The sequence below is a fragment of the Adiantum capillus-veneris genome, chromosome 24, assembly GCF_014529385.1.
Source record: "Adiantum capillus-veneris isolate H3 chromosome 24, ASM1452938v2, whole genome shotgun sequence".
In the NCBI taxonomy this organism is placed as follows: domain Eukaryota; kingdom Viridiplantae; phylum Streptophyta; class Polypodiopsida; order Polypodiales; family Pteridaceae; genus Adiantum; species Adiantum capillus-veneris.
The window spans coordinates 53,162,437-53,182,304 of NC_140954.1; the positions used below are offsets into that span (position 1 = coordinate 53,162,437).

General features: G+C 42.2%; 1 protein-coding gene across 2 annotated transcripts in view; it reads right to left on the reverse strand.

The window, feature by feature from the left end:
* Positions 1 to 282: 282 nt before the first annotated feature.
* Positions 283 to 19,868, reverse strand: part of LOC147426379 (glucan endo-1,3-beta-glucosidase 5-like) — a 32,708-nt gene continuing 13,122 nt past the window's right edge. For both annotated transcript variants that reach the window (XM_086498021.1, XM_086498022.1), the window contains one exon: positions 283 to 1,799. In XM_086498021.1, coding sequence (XP_086354147.1) covers positions 653 to 1,799 — 1,147 coding nt within the window. In that variant the 3' untranslated portion in view covers positions 283 to 652. The remainder of the gene's footprint in view (positions 1,800 to 19,868) is intronic.

Sequence of the window (19,868 nt, forward strand, 5' to 3'; positions counted from 1 at the left end):
ATAGAAGCAAGGTGTGCCGCGTCAACAAATGATGTAATTAATGCCATATATGTTGGCCAATGCCAAGTGATTGTGTAGAAAAGACAGACAATTTGGCAACACCTTGATTACAAGAGTTGAATGCATAGGACTGACATCAAGAGTGTGACCGCAATGTGTCATGCAACATTATGGGCTGCTGGGTGCAGGCAAGATTTCTGCCTGTGATGGCCAGATTAAGATAGAAAGGAGATAACTGAACCTTCTAACATCATCAGAACAATCCTAAGTGAACAAATTGATCCGACAGAAAGTTGAACATGTATTTATTAGTCCTCGGTCTTTAGTAACAGGCTTTATTCAAAAAATGACTAGGCAAGAAAAGGACAAAAATCTAATGCTCCTCATGCTAGCTTCATGCTATAGTTTTCTTTTAACATCAATCGCTGTCAAAATGGGGATATACAAAACAGAGATGTGGACCGTATCGCCTTGGCTATATGGCATTTGATTCATGTCTTTACAACCGCCCTTAACTAGCACACTCCTTGTCCATAACAGTACTTGAAAGTTGAGATACAAAAATTGCCAAAAATTGCACAAAAATATATCCATCCCCAGCCAGTCCTCGGCTTGAAGAATGAGCAACCTAAGAAAAGAGGATGTTGATTGCTCAAATTGACCACAAAAAAAATGAGGTCATGAATATAAGAGTAAGTATGACTGATGTAGATGTTTCCCAGAGCCTGCTGAGACCACCACCATTAAATTGATCACTACCAGCAAGGGAAGGTTCCAAGATCTGAATCATAAACTCGCAGCTTCCTTTTGATGGGTTCTTGGTTACTACCTGACCGAGCCCATTGAAGTCGCATGTACCTGGTCCTTGGTCATTCCTTTGAAAGTATTGATTAAATGCATATGATGCATTTCCAGCAGCATCAAGGTAGGGATTGCAGGAAGATCCATAGCCAAGTGATGTGCAGTCGGAATTTTCGCATGCGTAAGTGATACTATCCCCTAGCTTAGATTTATCCCCACCATTTGGATTGTATATGCACCATTCTGCTGTTAAATACTTCACTCCAGATGCTTGAACCAAAACCTGCCCATTTGCACCAGATAATGAGAGCTCATATTTGGGCTTTCCATCGAACTCAAAAATCCCCCAATGGGGCTCAAAGTTGCCTGGACGGATGCTCTTCAGATCTTCATCAATTAAACTGAACAAATAGAAGTCTATAGCTGTACTGGGTCGCCGGGGAGTACCCACGTTACTGCGAACGTGGTTTAAAAAGCCTTGATTGAACTTCTTTGCATAGTCCACATTGGCATTCACATCTCCATCTGTTGGCCATCCAATCTCACCTACTATTATCTTCATACTACCATATGGTCCTATAGCAGCTAAAGATGCAATGAGTGAATCGAAGCTAGCATCAAAGACATTCTCATAGGTAAATGCTCCGTCCTTGATAGGGGTCTGTGATCCTTCAAAGAAGGCATAATCGACGGGAAAGTTGGAGTCTTCGTGCAAGCTAATAAAGGGGTAGATGTTGATAGTGTAGGGAGCACCATTCTGATTCAGAAATTGTACAATCTGAGTCATGAGAGCTGAAATTTCAGACCTGAAAATTGAGGCGGAAGGTGCATCACCACCTTGGATTACATCAGCATTCATTGGCACAGTAGCTTTGATTTTACCACCATAGCCGGCTGCATTTAAAGCACTCTGTATGTTTACCAAAGCAGAGTAAGTGATGTTCAAATAACTTCCATTGTAGCTTGTGAGAAAGGGTTCATTTCCAACCGCCACATATCTATAAAACTCAGGTCAAAATAGTTATCAGTGTAAGTATAAGAACCCCTTAATTCTAAAACTAAAGCTGCATCCTTTTCTCTTTTTGAAGAAAAGCATAGCTGACATTCTATTACTTTTTTTACCCCACTTGGAGCGCCCAAAATGGTGCCGACCCCAAGGGGAAGTAAAAACTGTAACAAAAGCGGCCATAGGCAATTACAAGGACCAATGGCCGAACCATTAAAAGCAGAAAGTACCAAAAAAACGCCAAGGAAGAAACCCTTCCTAATGAGGGTAAAAAGTTCCCTGAAAACTAAAAATATAAGAACCCCTGTTCTGAAAACTAAAGCTGCATCTTATTTTTGCCTAAATTCATAGTTCTATATTGTTATCAACAACACGCTCAAACAACCGAGTCAAATGTAATTGTAATCCTTGGCTTATTGACGTTTCAGAATGTTGAAGCAGTTACAAAAACAACTGTGGAGTGGATTTTTGTTACTTCCAAAGCACAGTTACAAGAGAACATAGTTTCATACGTGCTTCATTTCTCCTCTTTTCTTTTCCTCAGAAAACCCAAAGCAGGAGTGAATAAGAATCATGTGGATGTAGGACACACGATACCTAGAGCCTGTTAGGCAAATGCTACACACATGATAATCATCATTCAAGAACATTGCAAACAAAATGTATTGAGATTTAGCACATACAAGCCGAAATTAGCAGATGTTGTATATTTCTTGTATGCTCATGGTACATCGTTCGACCTTCGATGGTGAGCTGACTAACCCTTGGCCACTTGGATGCTCTGTCATGCAAGGTTGCTCCCTCGGTGCCTTGTTGTATGCCATTGCAACTCATGCCTTACTGTTACATTTGGATCACTGGACTTCGATTGGTCTTCTTCACGGGTTACAGCTACCCCCTGGAATGACTTTATAGGGCAGGCTTATGCCGATGACTCGTTGTTCATGCCTCACAATAACTAGGATGATATGTGAGAGATTATGTAGGTATTGGATACGTTTGGGCTTGCGGCAAGCCTTAAGGTCAATTTCCGAAAATCCAAACTCTTGCCTCTTCATGCACATGACTAGCATCATCTTTTGTGGCCTAGAGGTTTACTTGAACACTTGGGGTATCCTATTGGTTGGAAGCTCACCAATCCTCAGCAAGTGGATTGGGTGATGCAACGTTTGAATGTCAAATTGCAATATAAAAATCTGTCCACATGTTCATTACATGTTCGGCTCCGTATTGTCCAGAGCATCATGATGGCATGTGTCCAATTCTACTTGCCCTTGTTGCATTGGCCTCGTTCCTGCCTCACATCACTTATGTCTGATGGTTTATCTCAGGGCTTTGTTTGTTATCAATGGAGAAACTTTGCACTCCAAAGCTTTTTGTAAGGCTGAATATTATGGACCTTCGCCGCCACGCTCTTAGGAGGAAGGTGATGCTATTACCTACTCTTGCAATCTCAACCTAGGACAGTCATGATTGCCTCACTATGTCAACATGTTACCACTTCCGCCTTTGATCATTGGCAGACCTCTCTATGGGGGATTGTGTTTGGCAAGATGGTTGGTCATATTCCTGGTTGCTCAGCTACCTCTAGTTTACTTCTTGCTTGGAAAGTCGTTACGGCTCATGTTTCATGGCATACTTCTTTTCTTGTCGAGGCATACGCAAGGTGGATGATGTGGTTGATTCGTCTAGGAAAAAGATTCGTTTTTCTTAGGCAGCTACATGTTTTGGTTGGGCGTTCATTACCGTCAAATTTGGAGCGCACTTGAGCACATGCCATCTATTTTCACCCTAGCCAACTTGCAAATCTTGGCAGAGGGACGTAAACCCTAGCAAAAGCAGAAGAAGAATAAGTTTTACCAACTTACTGAAGCCGATTAAGTGGCCTAAAGACTAAAGAGGGTTAGGATTAAAAATCCAAACCCAACCCCTTACAAGAACCAAGGGACCTAAATCTTATAATAAATCAGATCACATACACACAAACCCTAATTGCGCGGAGGTTGATAACATGGCAGTTGTTCAGACAACCCTTTGGGAGCTAGCTTTTGAACCAGATGCTTTTAGACTTGATGTTTTTGATGTACTGCTTTTAGGTGAGGCCAAGGGTCTTTACATTCTCTCTCTGGCATTCTGTCGGGAGGTGAAGTAGAGCAGAGTTCTCATAGGTGTACTTGGTCAAAGCAATATAAAGAGAGACCGAAAGGGGCACCCATCGTTTCGTAGTCTCATGTGGATCCTCTCTCTCTCTCTCTCTCTCTCTCTCTCTCTCTCTCTCTCTCTCTCTCTCTCTCTCTCTCTCTCTCTCTCTCTCTCTCTCTCTCTCTCTCTCAATTCTGTGGCCTGAAGTGATAATCATCTGTTGAAGTTTGTTCTTTCAATTGGCACACATTGCCAATCCTCTTACAATAGCTGATGCACTATCACGAAGACCTCGTTGCAATGTTGTGTCTATAATCTCTCACAATGATTTCACCTCTATGCTAGATGAGTATGCTATGGAACCAGATTTTCAAGATGTTATGTCAGCCCTAGCTCTAGGGAGAACACAAGAACCAACTAAGATTCAAGATGGTTACCTTCTCTATGTGTTAACCCTAGCGTTTTGCAACTTGCAGATCAGCCCAACGTTTACAGATTCATAGCAGTTTGTCTAGCGTTTTTGCAACAACAGCCCTAGCGTTTTTGCAATTTGCAAATCCCTTGGCGTTTTGTAGATTCTCCGCGACAAAACACCCGTATGCATCAGCGTTTTGCATTTTCAGCAATTAGCATCCGTACCGCAGCCCCCAAACCTCGCAGATCTCACCATTCCCTAGCAGATCCTCGCCGCACGGTCAGATCAGCAAGCATTTGCAGATTCAGCCCGCTATTCGCACATTTCAGCATTTGCGTTTTCAGCGCATCATCGTCGCGTCGTCATCATCGCTGTCGTCACCCACATATAGTCAAAAATCAGCAGATACAAGATTTGCAGATTTCAGCCCTTAGCGTTTTCAGTTTTCAGCCCGTCTCGTCGTGTCCTCATCGTCATCGACATTGTCGGCAAGTCCATTCCATTGTAGAGATTTGTGCAATCAAGAGTAGACCGCTCTCGCCATAGAGAGTGGGGCCTTCGGAGGAGGGTTTGACAACATTCTCGTGTCGTATTCTTCTCTCTCTATCTCTCAGTCTTAGCACCTTCATTCACAGTGTTTACCACTTTATTTGTGATCATTTTCACTCTCTCACTAAAGGAACGGAAGGCTCTCCTTCCATAAGGAAAAGGAACCCTTGAGCACAGATCAGAGCACCCATCTTGAGCAAAGTTCAACATTCACTTTTGCTACACCTTACATTGGTATCAGAGCTTTGGCAGTGTTTTGTATCACTCAAGGAAAGAACCACATAAATTTTTTTTGCTTGTAATGGTCACACGTAACCCAAGTCCACTTGGACGTGTCAATTCCTAATCGTGTTTTTGAAGAGTGACAGGAATCCCAAGAAAGAAGGACTTGTCCAGCCTCCCCTTGTTTCTCTTTTCACTCATTGAGAGCGGACCGGCCGGCCAATCGACGTCAGGTGGGAAAAAACAACCTTGATGTGAGAGCAAGGCCGCCAAGAGGTGCGCCCGCAGGAAAAAGAGGAGCTCGAATAAGACAAGATCCTTCTCTAACACAGATTGCAAGCTAAAGAAGAACCTCAAGAACTTCAAGAACCTCAAGAACCTCAAGACTCCAGAACCTCAAGAACCACAAGAACCCAAGTTCCTCGTGAACTTAAGAACCCAAGACTTCAGTGTATGGTCATCAACCCAAAGCGGAATGGATACTTCGCATGGAGGTGATGAGCATGAGGGTGGTGAAGAAGAATTTTCCCCACCAAGAGGTTTTTCCGACCCAGCTTGCAATCTGTGTTAGAGAAGGATCTTCTCTTACTCGAGCTCCTCTCTTTCCCGCGGGAGCACCTCAAGAACCTCAAGAAACCAAGAACCACAAGAACCCAAGTTCCTCGTGAACTTAAGAACCCAAGACTTCAATGTATGGTCATCACCCAAAGCGGAATGGGTACTTCGCATGGAGGTGATGAGCATGAGAGTGGTGAAGAAGAATTTTCCCCACCAGGAGCTTTTTCCGACCCTCCCCCTTCCCCATCTACGCCAAGGATTGCACCAAATCCTATGGAGGCTTTGGTCAAGACGATGATGGACATGATGATACGACAAGAAGCGCAACGCGCCGCCTTGGAGCGCGAGCGCGAAGAAAGAAAGGAAGAATTGGATCATGAACTCGAAGAAAGAACGGTAGCCTTAGAGCGTGAGCGCAAGCAAGCGCGCTTGGCGGCCGAAGAAAGAAAGGCAAAATTGGATCGCGAACGCGAAGAAAGATGAGCGGCCTTGGAGTTAAGAGCGTGAGACACAGAGAGACCAACGCATGCAAGAGTTGGTCCTACAGATACTTACCTCGAAACCCGAGCCGGTCAAAGATGTTGGTGGTTCTTCCAGTGGCACAAGCCGAGATTCGAACTCCAACAACCCCATCACAGAGAAGATCACGTTCAGTAAGTATGACGGTAAGATGAATGCTAGTGTTATTCATTCTTAATTGCATCAATTTAATGCTTATTTTGCGACAACTAAGAAGACAGGGAATAGCAAGGTTTTGAAGACAGCCATGTACATTGTCGGTGATGCCATTAATTGGTACCACGCATGGCAAGAGACACAGTTGGCCGCGCACCTAGAGGCAGCCGACGAACACGCGCCCCTTTCCTTCAATTGGGCCGACTTCCAAGACAAGCTCAAGGCGCGGTTTATGTCACCTCAGTACCTAGCACGATTGAAGGACGATTGGCGCACTCTCAAGCAAAATGGTTTGCCAGTGATGTCTTTTTCTAGCCGTGTTTTGCAGCTCGGCACCCAATTACGCAAATCGGATGATGAGCGCAAGGAGGCTTTCATTTTCGGGTCGGACGACTATATCAGGTTTGATGTCGAAGTCCTCAACCCCATAGATATCAACAAGGTGGTAGCGATTGCTCTCGCACAGGAGATGAAGCACAACAAGGGAAAGCCTAAGGAGAACAAGACTTCGCAAAGTACCTCTCAGACTTCGCAGAACCCTCAGAACGGTAAGAATGGTAAGAATGGTAACTGTTCTAACCAATCTTCATCTAGTCTCTCAGAAAAGAACTCACAATGAATCTAAGGGTAAAGCTAATACAGCTCGCTCCAAATGAAAAAGCAACACAAGGAATTTTAGGAGGATACATCACGTCGGAAGAACGAAGCATTTATTCTAAGGAAGGTCGATGTTATCATTGTCACATCAAGAGTCACATAAAAAGAACATGTCCTAAAATTGAATCTAACGAATCAAAAGAACCCAAAGAACCCACATCCTCTGTTAATGCCATAAACGAGAACACTAGTGTGTCCCAAGTTTCTCATGATCCTCCCGTTGATGAGTCTCTCATGAAATGTTATGGTCATATGAATGGTCAACAAATGGTGGTCTTGTTTGATTCTAGTAATATGCATGATGTGATTAGTCCCTCTCTTGTCGAAAGAGCCCGCTTGGAGGTTAGCAAGACATCTCCTTTCGAGATGTCAGGCTTCGCTCCCGGTATCGACTCTCTCATCACAGAGAATGCCTTGGTGTGTTGTTCACTGTTCAACAAGCGTCCTTCCGCAGGAAATTTGTAGTCTCTCCTCTTTCAGGATGTGATATGCTTTTAGGCATTCGATGGTTTCGTGAGCATAACCCTCTCATTGATTGGGCGGAAAATACTTTCACTTTCAACGCCAAAAGTGACTCTCCCATTGTCATTTGTGGGGAGCAAGTTGTTCATTCTTCGTCTCTCATTTCTAAGGTGCAGGCGAAGATTGAAAAGAATCAGGAGAAGGAGACTCTCTCAGTCTTTTCTTCTCCAAAGCACGACACATATGATTTGCAGGATAATGATGTGATTGGATGTATACGGATTACTCATGAAACGATGAAATGTTTGCATTCAAGGAATTCACATTCCATGTCTCTTCCTTGGTACGACACAGTATCCGAAAGAGCACAAGAAGGATTGAGCATCAAGCATCGGCATTTCCATTGTGATTTGCCAAAGTTGATAGATTTAGATCAGAAAGACAAGTTTCGATTCCATTGTTTGCGTGTGTTTGATGAACGGTTTGTCACTCTGCCTATATGTTTATCTACATTGCATGCACAGTCTTTAAAGAAGACTAGAATTTTTCCATTCAATTTACATGGAATGGGTATGTTCATGTTTTTGTGTTGAAAGTGGTTTCAGGAATTTTCATCCTCGGAGATCCTTGAAGAAGGTAGACGCATGACTATAGACGAAGATGAAGCATTGAAGGAGCCACAGATGACTTTGTGTCGCTTTCGGCACGGCCCAAAGAATCAAGCGTTGCAGACCTTTATGAAGTTCAAGTATCGCACGACCCACGCATCAGAGTTGGCCGACGGAGAGTCCTTCACAGGATTCGAGACACTATTGGCGATCTCCCTCGACGCCATACAGTTCGGTACCAATACCTCACTTTAAAAAGAAGGGGATGTCACGTGCACATCTAATTCTATGTGTACGTGGACAAGCTACTTCATGACAAGGGTTCGATTAGCTTAGCTTAGGATGTGTTCTGGCACTTTTGTGAGTCTGTTCGCAAACCGTGCATGCCCAGGCACTGCATATCCTCTGGTTGCACACAACATGATCATCAGATTACAGTCAGAACCCATCAGGAGCATTTTTACAGTGCACAAACCTATTTTTCCTATTTTAGCCATTTCTCACTTATTATTAATAAGTGGCTTTGTTGGGAAACTGGGTAGGGCAAATTGGCTAAGGATATATATAAGAAAACCTAGCACTAGCACTTTCTGGCAGAAGAGGCAGCAGAGACCACAAGTCTGACAGTGCACCTTCTCAGCAAGACCCCCCCCTCGACTAAACACCTAGCAATTTCAGCCTCAAGGACAGTCTGGCGTTTTCAGCATTTGCAAATCAACCCCAGCGTTTTGCAACTTGCAGATCAGCCCAGCATTTGCAGATTCACAACAGTTTGTCTAGCGTTTTTGCAATTTTACAGATCCCTTAGCGTTTTGCAAATTCTCCGCGACAGAACACCCGTATGCATCAGTGTTTTGCATTTTCAGCAGTTAGCATCCGTACCGCAGCCCCCAAACCTCGCAGAACTCACCTTTCCATAGCAGATCCTCGGTGCACGGTCAGATCAGCAAGCGTTTGCAGATTCAGCCCGCTATTCGCAGATTTCCGCATCTACGTTTTCAACGCATTGTCGTCGCCTTGTCGTCACCGACATAGAGTCAGAATTCAGCAGATACAAGATTTGCAAATTTCAACCCTTGCCATTTTCAGTTTTCAGCCCGTCTCGTCGCCGTCCTCATCGTCGTCGACATCGTTGGCAAGTCCATTGCATTGTAAAGATTTGTGCAATCAATAGTAGACCGCTCTCGCCATAGAGAGTGGGGCCTTCGGAGGAGGGTTTGACAACATTCTGGTGTCGTATTCCTCTCTCTCTCTCTCTCTCTCTCTCTCTCTCTCTCTCTCTCTCTCTCTCTCTCTCTCTCTCTCTCTCTCTCTCTCTCCGCACCTTCATTCACAATGTTTACCACTTTGTTTGTGATCATTTGCACACTCTCATTTCCGTTCCTCCCTTCCATAAGTAAAAGGAAACCTTGAGCACACTTCGGAGCACTCATCTTGAGCAAAGTTCAACATTCACTTCTGCTGCACCTTACATATATGAGTCACATGCTCCACCTCATGTTGGACATAGAGGGATTCAAGTAACAATGAGTGCCACTGAAACATATTTCTTTTGGCCTACTACGACAAAGGATATCCAAGAATATGTATCTCAATGCATTACATGTCAAAAGATCAAATATGATCGTCGACACAGCCACTTCCAATTCCTGATTCTCCATGAGAGAGTACAGCTATAAATTTTATCTTGGGCTTACGAAAGTCCATCCAAGCGAATACATGAGTACAAACAATCATTGACAGGTTTCGCAAACAAGCTCATTTTACAACTATCAAAAAGACCATAAAAGCTCCACATATGGCTCAACTTTTCATCTCTCAACTATTTAAGTACCACGGCTTGCCAACAAGTAATGTTTTCGATAGGAATCCCAAAATGACCAATAATTTTTGGAAGGGACTCTTTGAAAATCTTGGAACAAGACTCAATTTCTCTTCAGTATATCACCCTCAAACAGACGACCAAAGTGAAATTGTTAACTCCATTGTAGAGGGCTAAGTCACAAAATTAGACCAACGCAATCAATAAAAGAAATATTTACCTCTAGTAGAACATATAACAATACTATGCATACTTCTACGGGTAAAACACCTTTTGAGGTAATTGAAGGCAAAACAAAAGTTCCCCAATATTAAAAATGCATGGGAAAGTTTTTGCTGTGGATGAATATTGTCGTGACTTACGTGATGCTTTCGCTAAGATCAAAGAGCTATCTCCATGGCATAACAAAAGCACAAAGCTAATAAACATAGACGAGCTCTTCAATTCAAAGAAAATGATTGGGTTCTCCTAAAATTTCCCAAAGCTCGTTTAAGACACACTACAGGCAAAGGCAAAAGTTGGCAAGGTAAGCTCACAAGTCATCCCGAGTACTATCCTAACCTAGCACGTAGGTATTATGGACCTTTTCAAATCCAAAGGCCAATCAATGAAATGGCTTATCAACTTAAACTTCCCTCTCATTGGCCGATCCAAAATACTTTCCATGTCAGTCTACTCAAAGGTTGTAAGGGTGATCCACTACAAGAGTTAGTAGCAAAAGATCCTCCTGAATTTGAAGAAGCCAAGGAGATATTGCAACCTAAGCACATTCTTCGCCATGAAGACAAAATTTTACGTAATAGTAAGGTGTTGTGTAAGCATCTAATTAAATTCAAAAATTATCCTTTTGAAGATGCTAAATGGATGCAAGAGTCACAATCAAAGAATAACATGACCTTTGTAGATACTTATAATAAATTATACACAAAGCCTTAATGTATTTACATCAATGTATTTCATGGCAAATGTGCTGAAGAATAGCATGATTCTCTCTTTTGAAATCTATTCTCTTATGTTCTTTAATATTTAAATGTTTAAGTGTATGCATACTAAATGTGGCAAACTTGAAATAGACTTTTTTCCAAGTACCGAGTAGCCTTGCAAGCTACTACAAAAATATGCTAGTGCTAATGTGGCAGATTTTCTCACAAGTGCCAAGTAGATTGGTCATCTACTCTGGAAAGATGTCAATGTGCTAAAAGTGGATCCTGAGCAAAAAGCCAATGGACCAAGAATACCTCTCTTGTATATATGCATAGTCCCCTTAAGGTGATGTCACCAAATTTCAGTTTTGGTGTACTAAAATGATTCTCTCTTTAGAATTGGCCATTCCAGTGAGAATAAAAAATAGTAAAAGAGCTAATATTGTAAAATGGGTAGTACAATGTATTTATAACTTGAGAGTTCCAGAAGGTAAATGCATTTTGCAGAAGTGCCAAAGAAATTCGATAAGGATCATAACAGCTACGGTACGGGACGGGGCATTTAATACGCAGTGTACAATACGCATTTAATACGCAGTGTACAATACGCGTACTAGATGTAGTTTTTAGAATCAAAAATAAAATACGTCAACTTTTTTAGATATGATACTTAAATAAGAACAAATGAAGCGGTTCATGGACCTCCTCAATGACTCTTCAATATTTAACCATAGCATACATCAACAAGCACCATGAAACTCTAAAACACAATTGATCAACTAGAAAAACACATACGTTTTGAGCAAAAAAACGTTAGAATAGAAAACGTTATGAGACGTATTGTACGTTTCAATACAGGTCATTGTGTATTCTAAATAAAATACGCGTATTTTAGCTGATATGATAAGGAGTTGATCGGGATTTTACACGGCAAAAACGAAATATTTACGAGTAAAAAAGAATTCAAAACGAATTTCGAAAGCTCCAGACAAAAAAATGGAATAAGAGCCAAGGTGTTATTATCTACATATTCAGACTTAAAGCTATGTGGAGATAAGGGATGTGATCCACGAGCCTTCCTTGCAAAAGAAAAGGTAAAAGGAGTAGTTCTAAAAATAGAAAACTGAAAGGACGTAGTATGAGTATTTTTAGAACAACTCAGAAAAGAAAACGTTTCTTAAAAAATAGGCAACGTGTCTTGCTAGAAATGGCGAGATAAACAACTTTCATGTTCAGAGTTTTTTTATTCGAGGATGGCAAAAGAAAAAAATAAATGTTTTTCTGCGAAACTGCACTGGAGAGAGCAAAGATACTTCCGTCTTCCTAGCTCTTGAAAGTTGAAGCTCCATGCAATCCTCAATCTAAAGGACGGTCTCCATGCTCTTCTCAAGGCTCATTATCTTCTCTCTCTCTCACACGAGTCTCCATGGCTAGGTATGCTGCTTCTGCTAATTACTAACAGAACAGGTTATAACTTCTTAATGCTTATGTATTTCTCTTTTCCAACCTGAGTTCTTACTTATTCTTCATAGACCTTATCACCCAGAAAGTGTTGAAGGCCTTGAGATTGATCCCTATGAATTAATTGCAAATCAAGTCTATTAACACGATGTTAAATTCTAGAGTCTCCGTCTCTCTAATTCGATTTGCACGAAGTGTGCTTAAAATTGCAAGTAATCAAATGCTCTTCGATTGAAGAGAAGAGTAAATACAAAGTACTTTCAGAGGGGTGTTGGCTCCAAAAAGTCCGGTCCTCAACTGGTGTCGAATTCTCTCTCTGTAATTGTGTTTCAATCCATGTGTGCATTGTGTGCATACATGATTAAATCTTGATAAAATTATGTCATAAAATCTAATATCTAATATCTAACCAACCCAAATGATTCTCTCATATTAAACTGATCACTTAATGTGGGAGAATAAACGGGAACAAGGGTTAAGATATAGACATGTGCTTATAGATTTATCTCAACACGGGGTCAAAGGTAAAGGGGCCCAAATGAGAGATGGTCTATCAAAGAGCAAGGCTAACCAATGGAGCATAAGACCTTAGGGTTAGCTTCATTGAAGACCTCCAATAATGTGTGTAAAAGTCCTTTGACCTTAGGTAAGCTAGGGCTAACCTTGAGGCGGGGGAACCCGACCCAGCTCGAGGTGCTTGTCTTGCTTGTCATGCTTGATGACTAAGGTGCTTGAGGTGCTTGATGATTGAGCTGCTTGAGATGCTTAAGGTGCTTAATGATTGAGATGCTTGAGGTGCTTGACATGTTTGAGATGCTAGGGTTGCACTTGAGGTGAGAACCTAGCCCAAGCTTAAAGTGCTTGAGGGCCAAGCTTGTGCTGGGAACTGTGCCTATGCATGAGGGGCTTGAGGTGTCAAAAAGTCAAATATTCAATCCCTACAAGGAGGGGGCGAGCCCTACATGAGGGGGGATGAGAGAGAACACCCACACACTCACACAAGGCATGCATGGTACAAAGAAAGCAAAAGAGACACTTGTCAAGTTCCTCCTCATGTTGCCCTCATGGTGTGCCTGAAGCCTATTGGTTGGCCACCCAAGGGATCCAATGATAATTTAGGAGATTTAATTAATTGATTTTGCATTTATTTAGCCCTCTCTCTCAAAGGGGCACGGGGGACACTTGTCTCAAGGCTACCCTTGCTGCTTGTAATGCCTCCTGCTTATGATTGGCTAGGCCTGGAGGGGTCCAATGAGCTTCAAGCATGAGCTACAAGGGGGGGGGGGGGGGGGGTCGACCCAAGCAAGCTAGGGGGTTGCTTAGGGGGTATACTCACCCACACACACTCACAAACACTCTCATTGTGTGCTATGCAAAGTGCAAGAGCTCCCTCTCCTTCTCCAAGCAAGTAGAGGTTGAGCGCCTACACCAACACTCTTGGCTATGGAGTGCAAATCCAACCAAGAGCCATGCTTCAATGCTTAAGCTTGCCATCTCCTTCTTCTTCATTACTATGCTATTATGTATGCTAGCAACAAGAGTTATGATAAGTGAGGAACTAATTCTTTCTCCTATGAAATGTTTCTTCTTCCTCTTCCCTACCCTCATTCCCTGCTAGCTCTCTCCACCCTTCGAAGATGTTTGAGGCCTTGGGACTGAGGCTTGGGATAGTTAAAGCTTTCTTCAAGTTTATGTTATGTTTGTGATGCATGAAGCTTTCCATCTTCATTGCATCACCTAGGTCACACGGAACACAAAGATTGTATTGTAACAAGTCTCTCTTAATGCGAGAAATCATAATACAAATGCCTATTGGAGGGAGAACCAGCTCCACATAAATCCAGTCCTCAATTGTTGTCATGTTCTGTAAATTCTCTCTCTTGCAAAAGTATTGTTCATGCCAAGTTAACTAATTGTTATGATTATGTTGATATCTTCAATTATGTTCACCCCATTTCTCAAAAGTACTCTCATTGATTTCCGCTACTCTCAAATTAAATAGGCCAATTTCATTACATTGGTATCAGAGCATTTGGTTTCTCTTTTCTTGCTTAAGAAGAGAGGTCCTTAAGTAGCCTATAAATGGTTGATGTTGTTAATTATATTAGGGTATGTGGAACTGGGATCTATTATCGGTTTTGTTGAGCCCACTATGTGGGGGATGGTGCAGACCTCGAGAGCTTTGGACTTAGCAATGGAGTCTTTTTAGACTTGCCTACGGCTTTACCATTATTGAGCCATAAGAAGTCCGAAAGGAGCTAGCCCTCAGCAACTCTGCTATGTTAGACCTACTCCTCTACTCTCTATAATTAACCACTTCAAGCCGTGGGTGTAGATACTTAAGAGCCGATTTTCAAAGGCTAAGAGGAGTGGCAACTAAGGTTTTGAATTGCCAAAGCATACACTAAGTACATACATAAATTTTGTTAACATGGCTGACAATAATCAAGAGAGTAGAATGAACATTGGTAGCTTTGATTTTGCACATGAAGGTGCTAATGATGATGCTCCCATGTTTGTGAATTATCTAGTCACTAGGTTGCAGCAAGCTATGGGCAACCCTGCTTTGCAAGCCGAAGTTACTCAACAACTTCGTGCTCATGGAATTTCCCTTCCTCTCCAAGAGGAGAGAGAGCTTAGGAGGCCTCTTGAAGAGACCCCCAAAAGAAGACTCTCTCCCGTTCGAGAGGAGGAATCCAAAGAGCAAGAAAGCAATGAAAGTTTAAATTCCTCTGAAGATGTGGCTCCACGAAGACGGCGGTCTAGACGATCGCTTACTCCTCCCAAGAGGAAAAGATCAACACATAGTCCTTCTCCTCATCACTCTGAAAGGCAAGAGAGGAAACAAAGGAAGAAAAGGGCTAAGAAGAGGTCACCCTCTTCACCTTCTCGTGCTTATGGAATTTCCCTCCTCTCAAAGAGAAGAGAGAGCTTAGCACTAGGTTGGTAACCTAACAGGACATAAAAGTGTCCTTTCAGGGTTTTGAAAAAAACCTCCAAAACCATAGTAGATCCACTCATTTTGTAAAATCCTTTCATGAGGTTATAGTTCAAGGCCTACCACACATGGAAAAAATAAGAAACTTGTAAAATTTCTCATCTTTTGGTCACACCAAGCCTCCAAAGTTGATGGACCAATGCATTTTCATCAAAACAGTCATTTCTTATGTTTTGTTGCATAAAAATAAGATTAGGGGTGTTTGTAGGACTTGAGATAAATTCCCTAGTTAACTTCAAGGGGTTGGTGATCAGAACATATGATTGCTTTTCACTCACTATTTTTTGTTTTGCCAAAATAAATAGGTACAAAAAAGTTGAATTTTTACCATTCTGCAAACCTATCATCAAAGTTTCTATAGTCACGCTCAATACAAATAATATACGCATGTTTTCTTAGTTTCCTATTGTCCTAGGAGCCATGGAGCATGTCAAAAGAATGATACATCTCTTACCAAGGGGAATCTTGGGGACAAAGATGAAGTGCTAAATACAACAAACATGAAAAAATTGGGTTCAACATTATGAGTTGTAGAACCCCATAGAAACTATTCAATATCTAGCTAAATTTGATCCTTATGACTATATATGGTTACTACCTACAAAATGCATGTAGTTGTCACAAGAAACTAACAATATTGAAAAAGCTATACTTGATGTACTAGAATGTTTCGTTTTCTTCTATAATTGAAAAATCAATCATCGTTGTGTACTATGCAAAATAGGGTATTAGGTGCCCCAAAACTCAAGGAATATTAGCTTTATGTTACAATATGCAACATAGAAAATCAAAAATGCATTTGGATATCATGAAATCCACCAAAAAAATCATAGAAGAGCTAAAATTGGCTAAAAAACAGGATTTGACAATTTTTGTAATTTGGTTATAACTTACAACTTTAATATTTATTTCTCCCTAGAAGCATCAGGACATGTTGAGGACTACTAAAGATAGCTCTCTAGAATTATAGACCTCACAAACATGAATTCTAGAGTGGTATAGTTGCAAAAAGTTGAAAAAAGCCAAAAACAGGACTCGTTTTTTCACACAGTTTAGGTTGTGAAATGTTGTGTAAGGACAAGGTTAAAGATGGAATTGATATTCCAAAAAAATGTCGAGTTTTTTTCAACTCATTGTTGGAATTAGGGTTGCAGAGAAACACACACAGCTTGGAGAAGACGAAGGAAGCTCAAGGCACACAATAGAGAGTGTATTACTTAGTGTGCAATGGAAAGATAGATAGCCCTAGAGTGATGGGCGTATATACAATGCACGGGGAAAAAAACCTCCTAAAGAGGGAAAAAATGCCCCGACGGTCCTAGTGTGTTCACACACATCACTACCACATGTATATGGCAACAAATCCCCCCTGGAGTGATCATTGGCTTTACAATAATGGCAACGCATCTTCTTTTTGCCCTTATCACCAGAATTGCCAGACGAAGTACTGCCAGCAGAAGCATTAGGAACATAATTTTTGCCACTCGCAGCAGAACCATAAGAAGTGGCTGCATTGCTGTTACCACCCTTTCTTTGAGAAGCAATAAAAGCCTGTTCAACTGCACGCTATCTAGTCCTGTTTTTTCTAGACAGTGACTCTTGCAACAACAATGTGCATAATGCATCAAACTTGACAACTTCTGGATTTCCTTGGGTCATCAATCTCCAAGTACTAGCAAAAGTCTGGTAGGAATCTGGTAAGGCATCAAGAACAGTCTGCACAAGGGAACTGTCTGAAATGACTTCACCTGCAGAAATAAGCTACTCATTGATATCCTTGACACTAGCAAGGAAAGTGTCCATATCATCTTCCTCATGCATAATCTTCGACTCCAGCTCTTTACGTAGCAAAGCAATTTTAGCCTCATTGCGGCTTGCATAAAGACCTGCTAAAATATCCCAAGCCTGTTTTGCTGATTTTGCTGAACGGATGTGAGGAACAATGGTGCGCTTCACAGACAACGCAATCAATGCATGAGCCTGCGCATCCTTAACATCCCAACGAGCTTGTTCTGCCATAGACAAAACAACTCTAACAACTGCAATCCTTGCAGCAAGACCTGCAACATCCTCAACATCGCCTACATCCTCAGAACCAGGACGTACATCAATGCCCTGCACAATGTTCCAGACACCCTTTGACACAAAAACATGTTGCATCATATAAGCCCACATAGGATAGTTGTCCCCATCCAACCTGTCCTCAGCAGCAAACATCTTGAACACATCTGTGTTGTTGTTGTCAGCCATGGTAAATGCTGCACCTGATGTGAACTGCCCGAAAATAGGAGAAATGGAGCGGGAACAACCTGTGCTATATAGCACAAACCGTAGAAGACTATAAGGCACCTGTTATGCAAAAAACGGCACTGACAGAAATTCTGCACAAAATGACGAAATAGCCTGTGCAATACTGCCTGTAGTGGAAACGGAGGCCGAAATGAGCCCAAATCAAAAATCTGAGCAGACCGAACTCTTCGAGCTTTCCCCAAATTTTTGTCGACCTGCGAACGCTCGCCAAAGCTCACTGAAATCGAAGAAAGTGAGCAGGCGTGTGCTGGAGCAGCTGGCGACTAAGCCCGGGAGGACGTGACCTGCTCTGATACCAATTGTTGGAATTAGGGTTGCAGAGAAACACACACAGCTTGGAGAAGACAAAGGAAGCTCAAGGCACACAATAGAGAGTGTATTACTTAGTGTGCAATGGAAAGATAGATAGCCCTAGAGTGATGGGCATATATACAATGCACGGGGAAAAAAACCTCCTAAAGAGGGAAAAAATGCACCGGCGGTCCTAGTGTGTTCACACACATCACTATCACATGTATATGGTAACACTCATGAGACAACTTTCTAGATAGATAGCACCTCAAAATCCATTTTGAAACTCTTGACATAATTCAAGGAAAATGGTCACTTAACAGGACATAAAAGTGTCCCATTACCAACCTAGTGTTAGGAGGCCTCTTGAAGAGACCTCCAAAAGAAGACTCTCTCCCATTCGAGAGGAGGAATCCAAAGAGCAAGAAAGCAATGAAAGTTTTAAGTTCCTCTGAAGATGTGGCTCCACGAAGACGGCGGTCTAGACAATCGTCCACTCCTCCCAAGAGGAAAAGATTAACACATAGTCCTTCTCCTCATCACTCTGAAAGGCAAGAGAGGAAACAAAGGAAGAAAAGGGCTAGGAAGAGGTCAGCCTCTTCTCCTTCTTCTTCACCTTCCTCCTCTTCCGACGAAAGTTATGGCTGTTCTCCTAGAGAATACAAGAGGGGAGGACATCGCAAATCATTTCTTACATGGCGAAGGTCAGAAAAGCCAAAGAAGTTCAAGGAGGAAGGAAAGAGTATCTCTTTTCTCACCTATGATGGCACCTCTGGTGCTACCAACAAAGTGTTGGCCTTCATCCAGCAATTTGATGCGGCCTTTGGAGATGAGGGCTTCACAGAGTCCTCCAAGCTACGGCATGTAGCTATGCACTTCCAAAAATCAGCTCGTCAATGGTGGGCTAGCCTTCGTGGCAATGGTGAAGCCCCAAAGACATGGAAAACTCTACGAGTTTCCATCATGAACCAATTCCTTGCAAGCGATGCAAAAGACAAAGTGCTTACCAAATGGCGCAGCTTGAAGCTTCTCTCTCATGAGTCTATCCACAAGTACGTAGACAAGTTTTGGGATTTACATCTCAAGGCTACTGTCTTTCAAAAGATAGACTTTGCCGAGCAAAGGCAACAATTCTGTGCGGGATTACCTGAAGTGATGGTCGAATACATCAACTCTCAACGGCCTGGTACTATTAGCGAAGTAATCCATCGCACCATGGTTGCTTCACGCATCAATTTCCATCAAGGGGCTAGACGTAATGTCAAGCCCATGGAAAACAAAGACAAAAATGATGCAAAAGGGAAAACGAATGTTCAAAATACTTCCCAAGTCACTTCCAACAACAACAACAATCGGTCCAAGGAGAAGGGAGTTTACAAAGGTAAAAACAAACTCTCTCATGAAGAGCTTGAAGCTGTTCGCAAGGACCATAAGTGTTTCAAGTGCAGGGAGCCATCGAAGCTCCAAAAGAGGATGCTCATTGCAAAGGATCATCACTTTCCTATGCTTGGGGAAAGGTAAGAGAGTATGATGCCTTCATCTTGTTTGACCTTGGCTCTACTCTGAACTTCATATCAATGGAGTTGGCCACCAAGTTGGACATTCAAGCTTTTGAGATGGGAGATATGGTAATGGCTGACGCAGCTTTCAAGGGACAGCAAGCCTCTGTTACTCCCTTGATTGGGAAGTTGAGGCTTCATGTCCAAAGTTATGTCGACAAAGAAGACTTCTTCATCTCTCCTCTCCAACATGAGGATGCTATCCTAGGGGCGCCATGGTTTGGTCGCATGGCTGCCAACATGAAGTTCCCTGAAAGGAAAATCTACTTCACCTACAGGGAAAAGAACATGTATATAGATGCTAGTGAGCGTGGTCGCACTATTCCACTTGTAAATCCTCTTGCTTTTGATAAGTCAATGAAGAGCTCAGTTTCTACGTACATGATTTTTGTCAAAGAGTCTCTAAAAG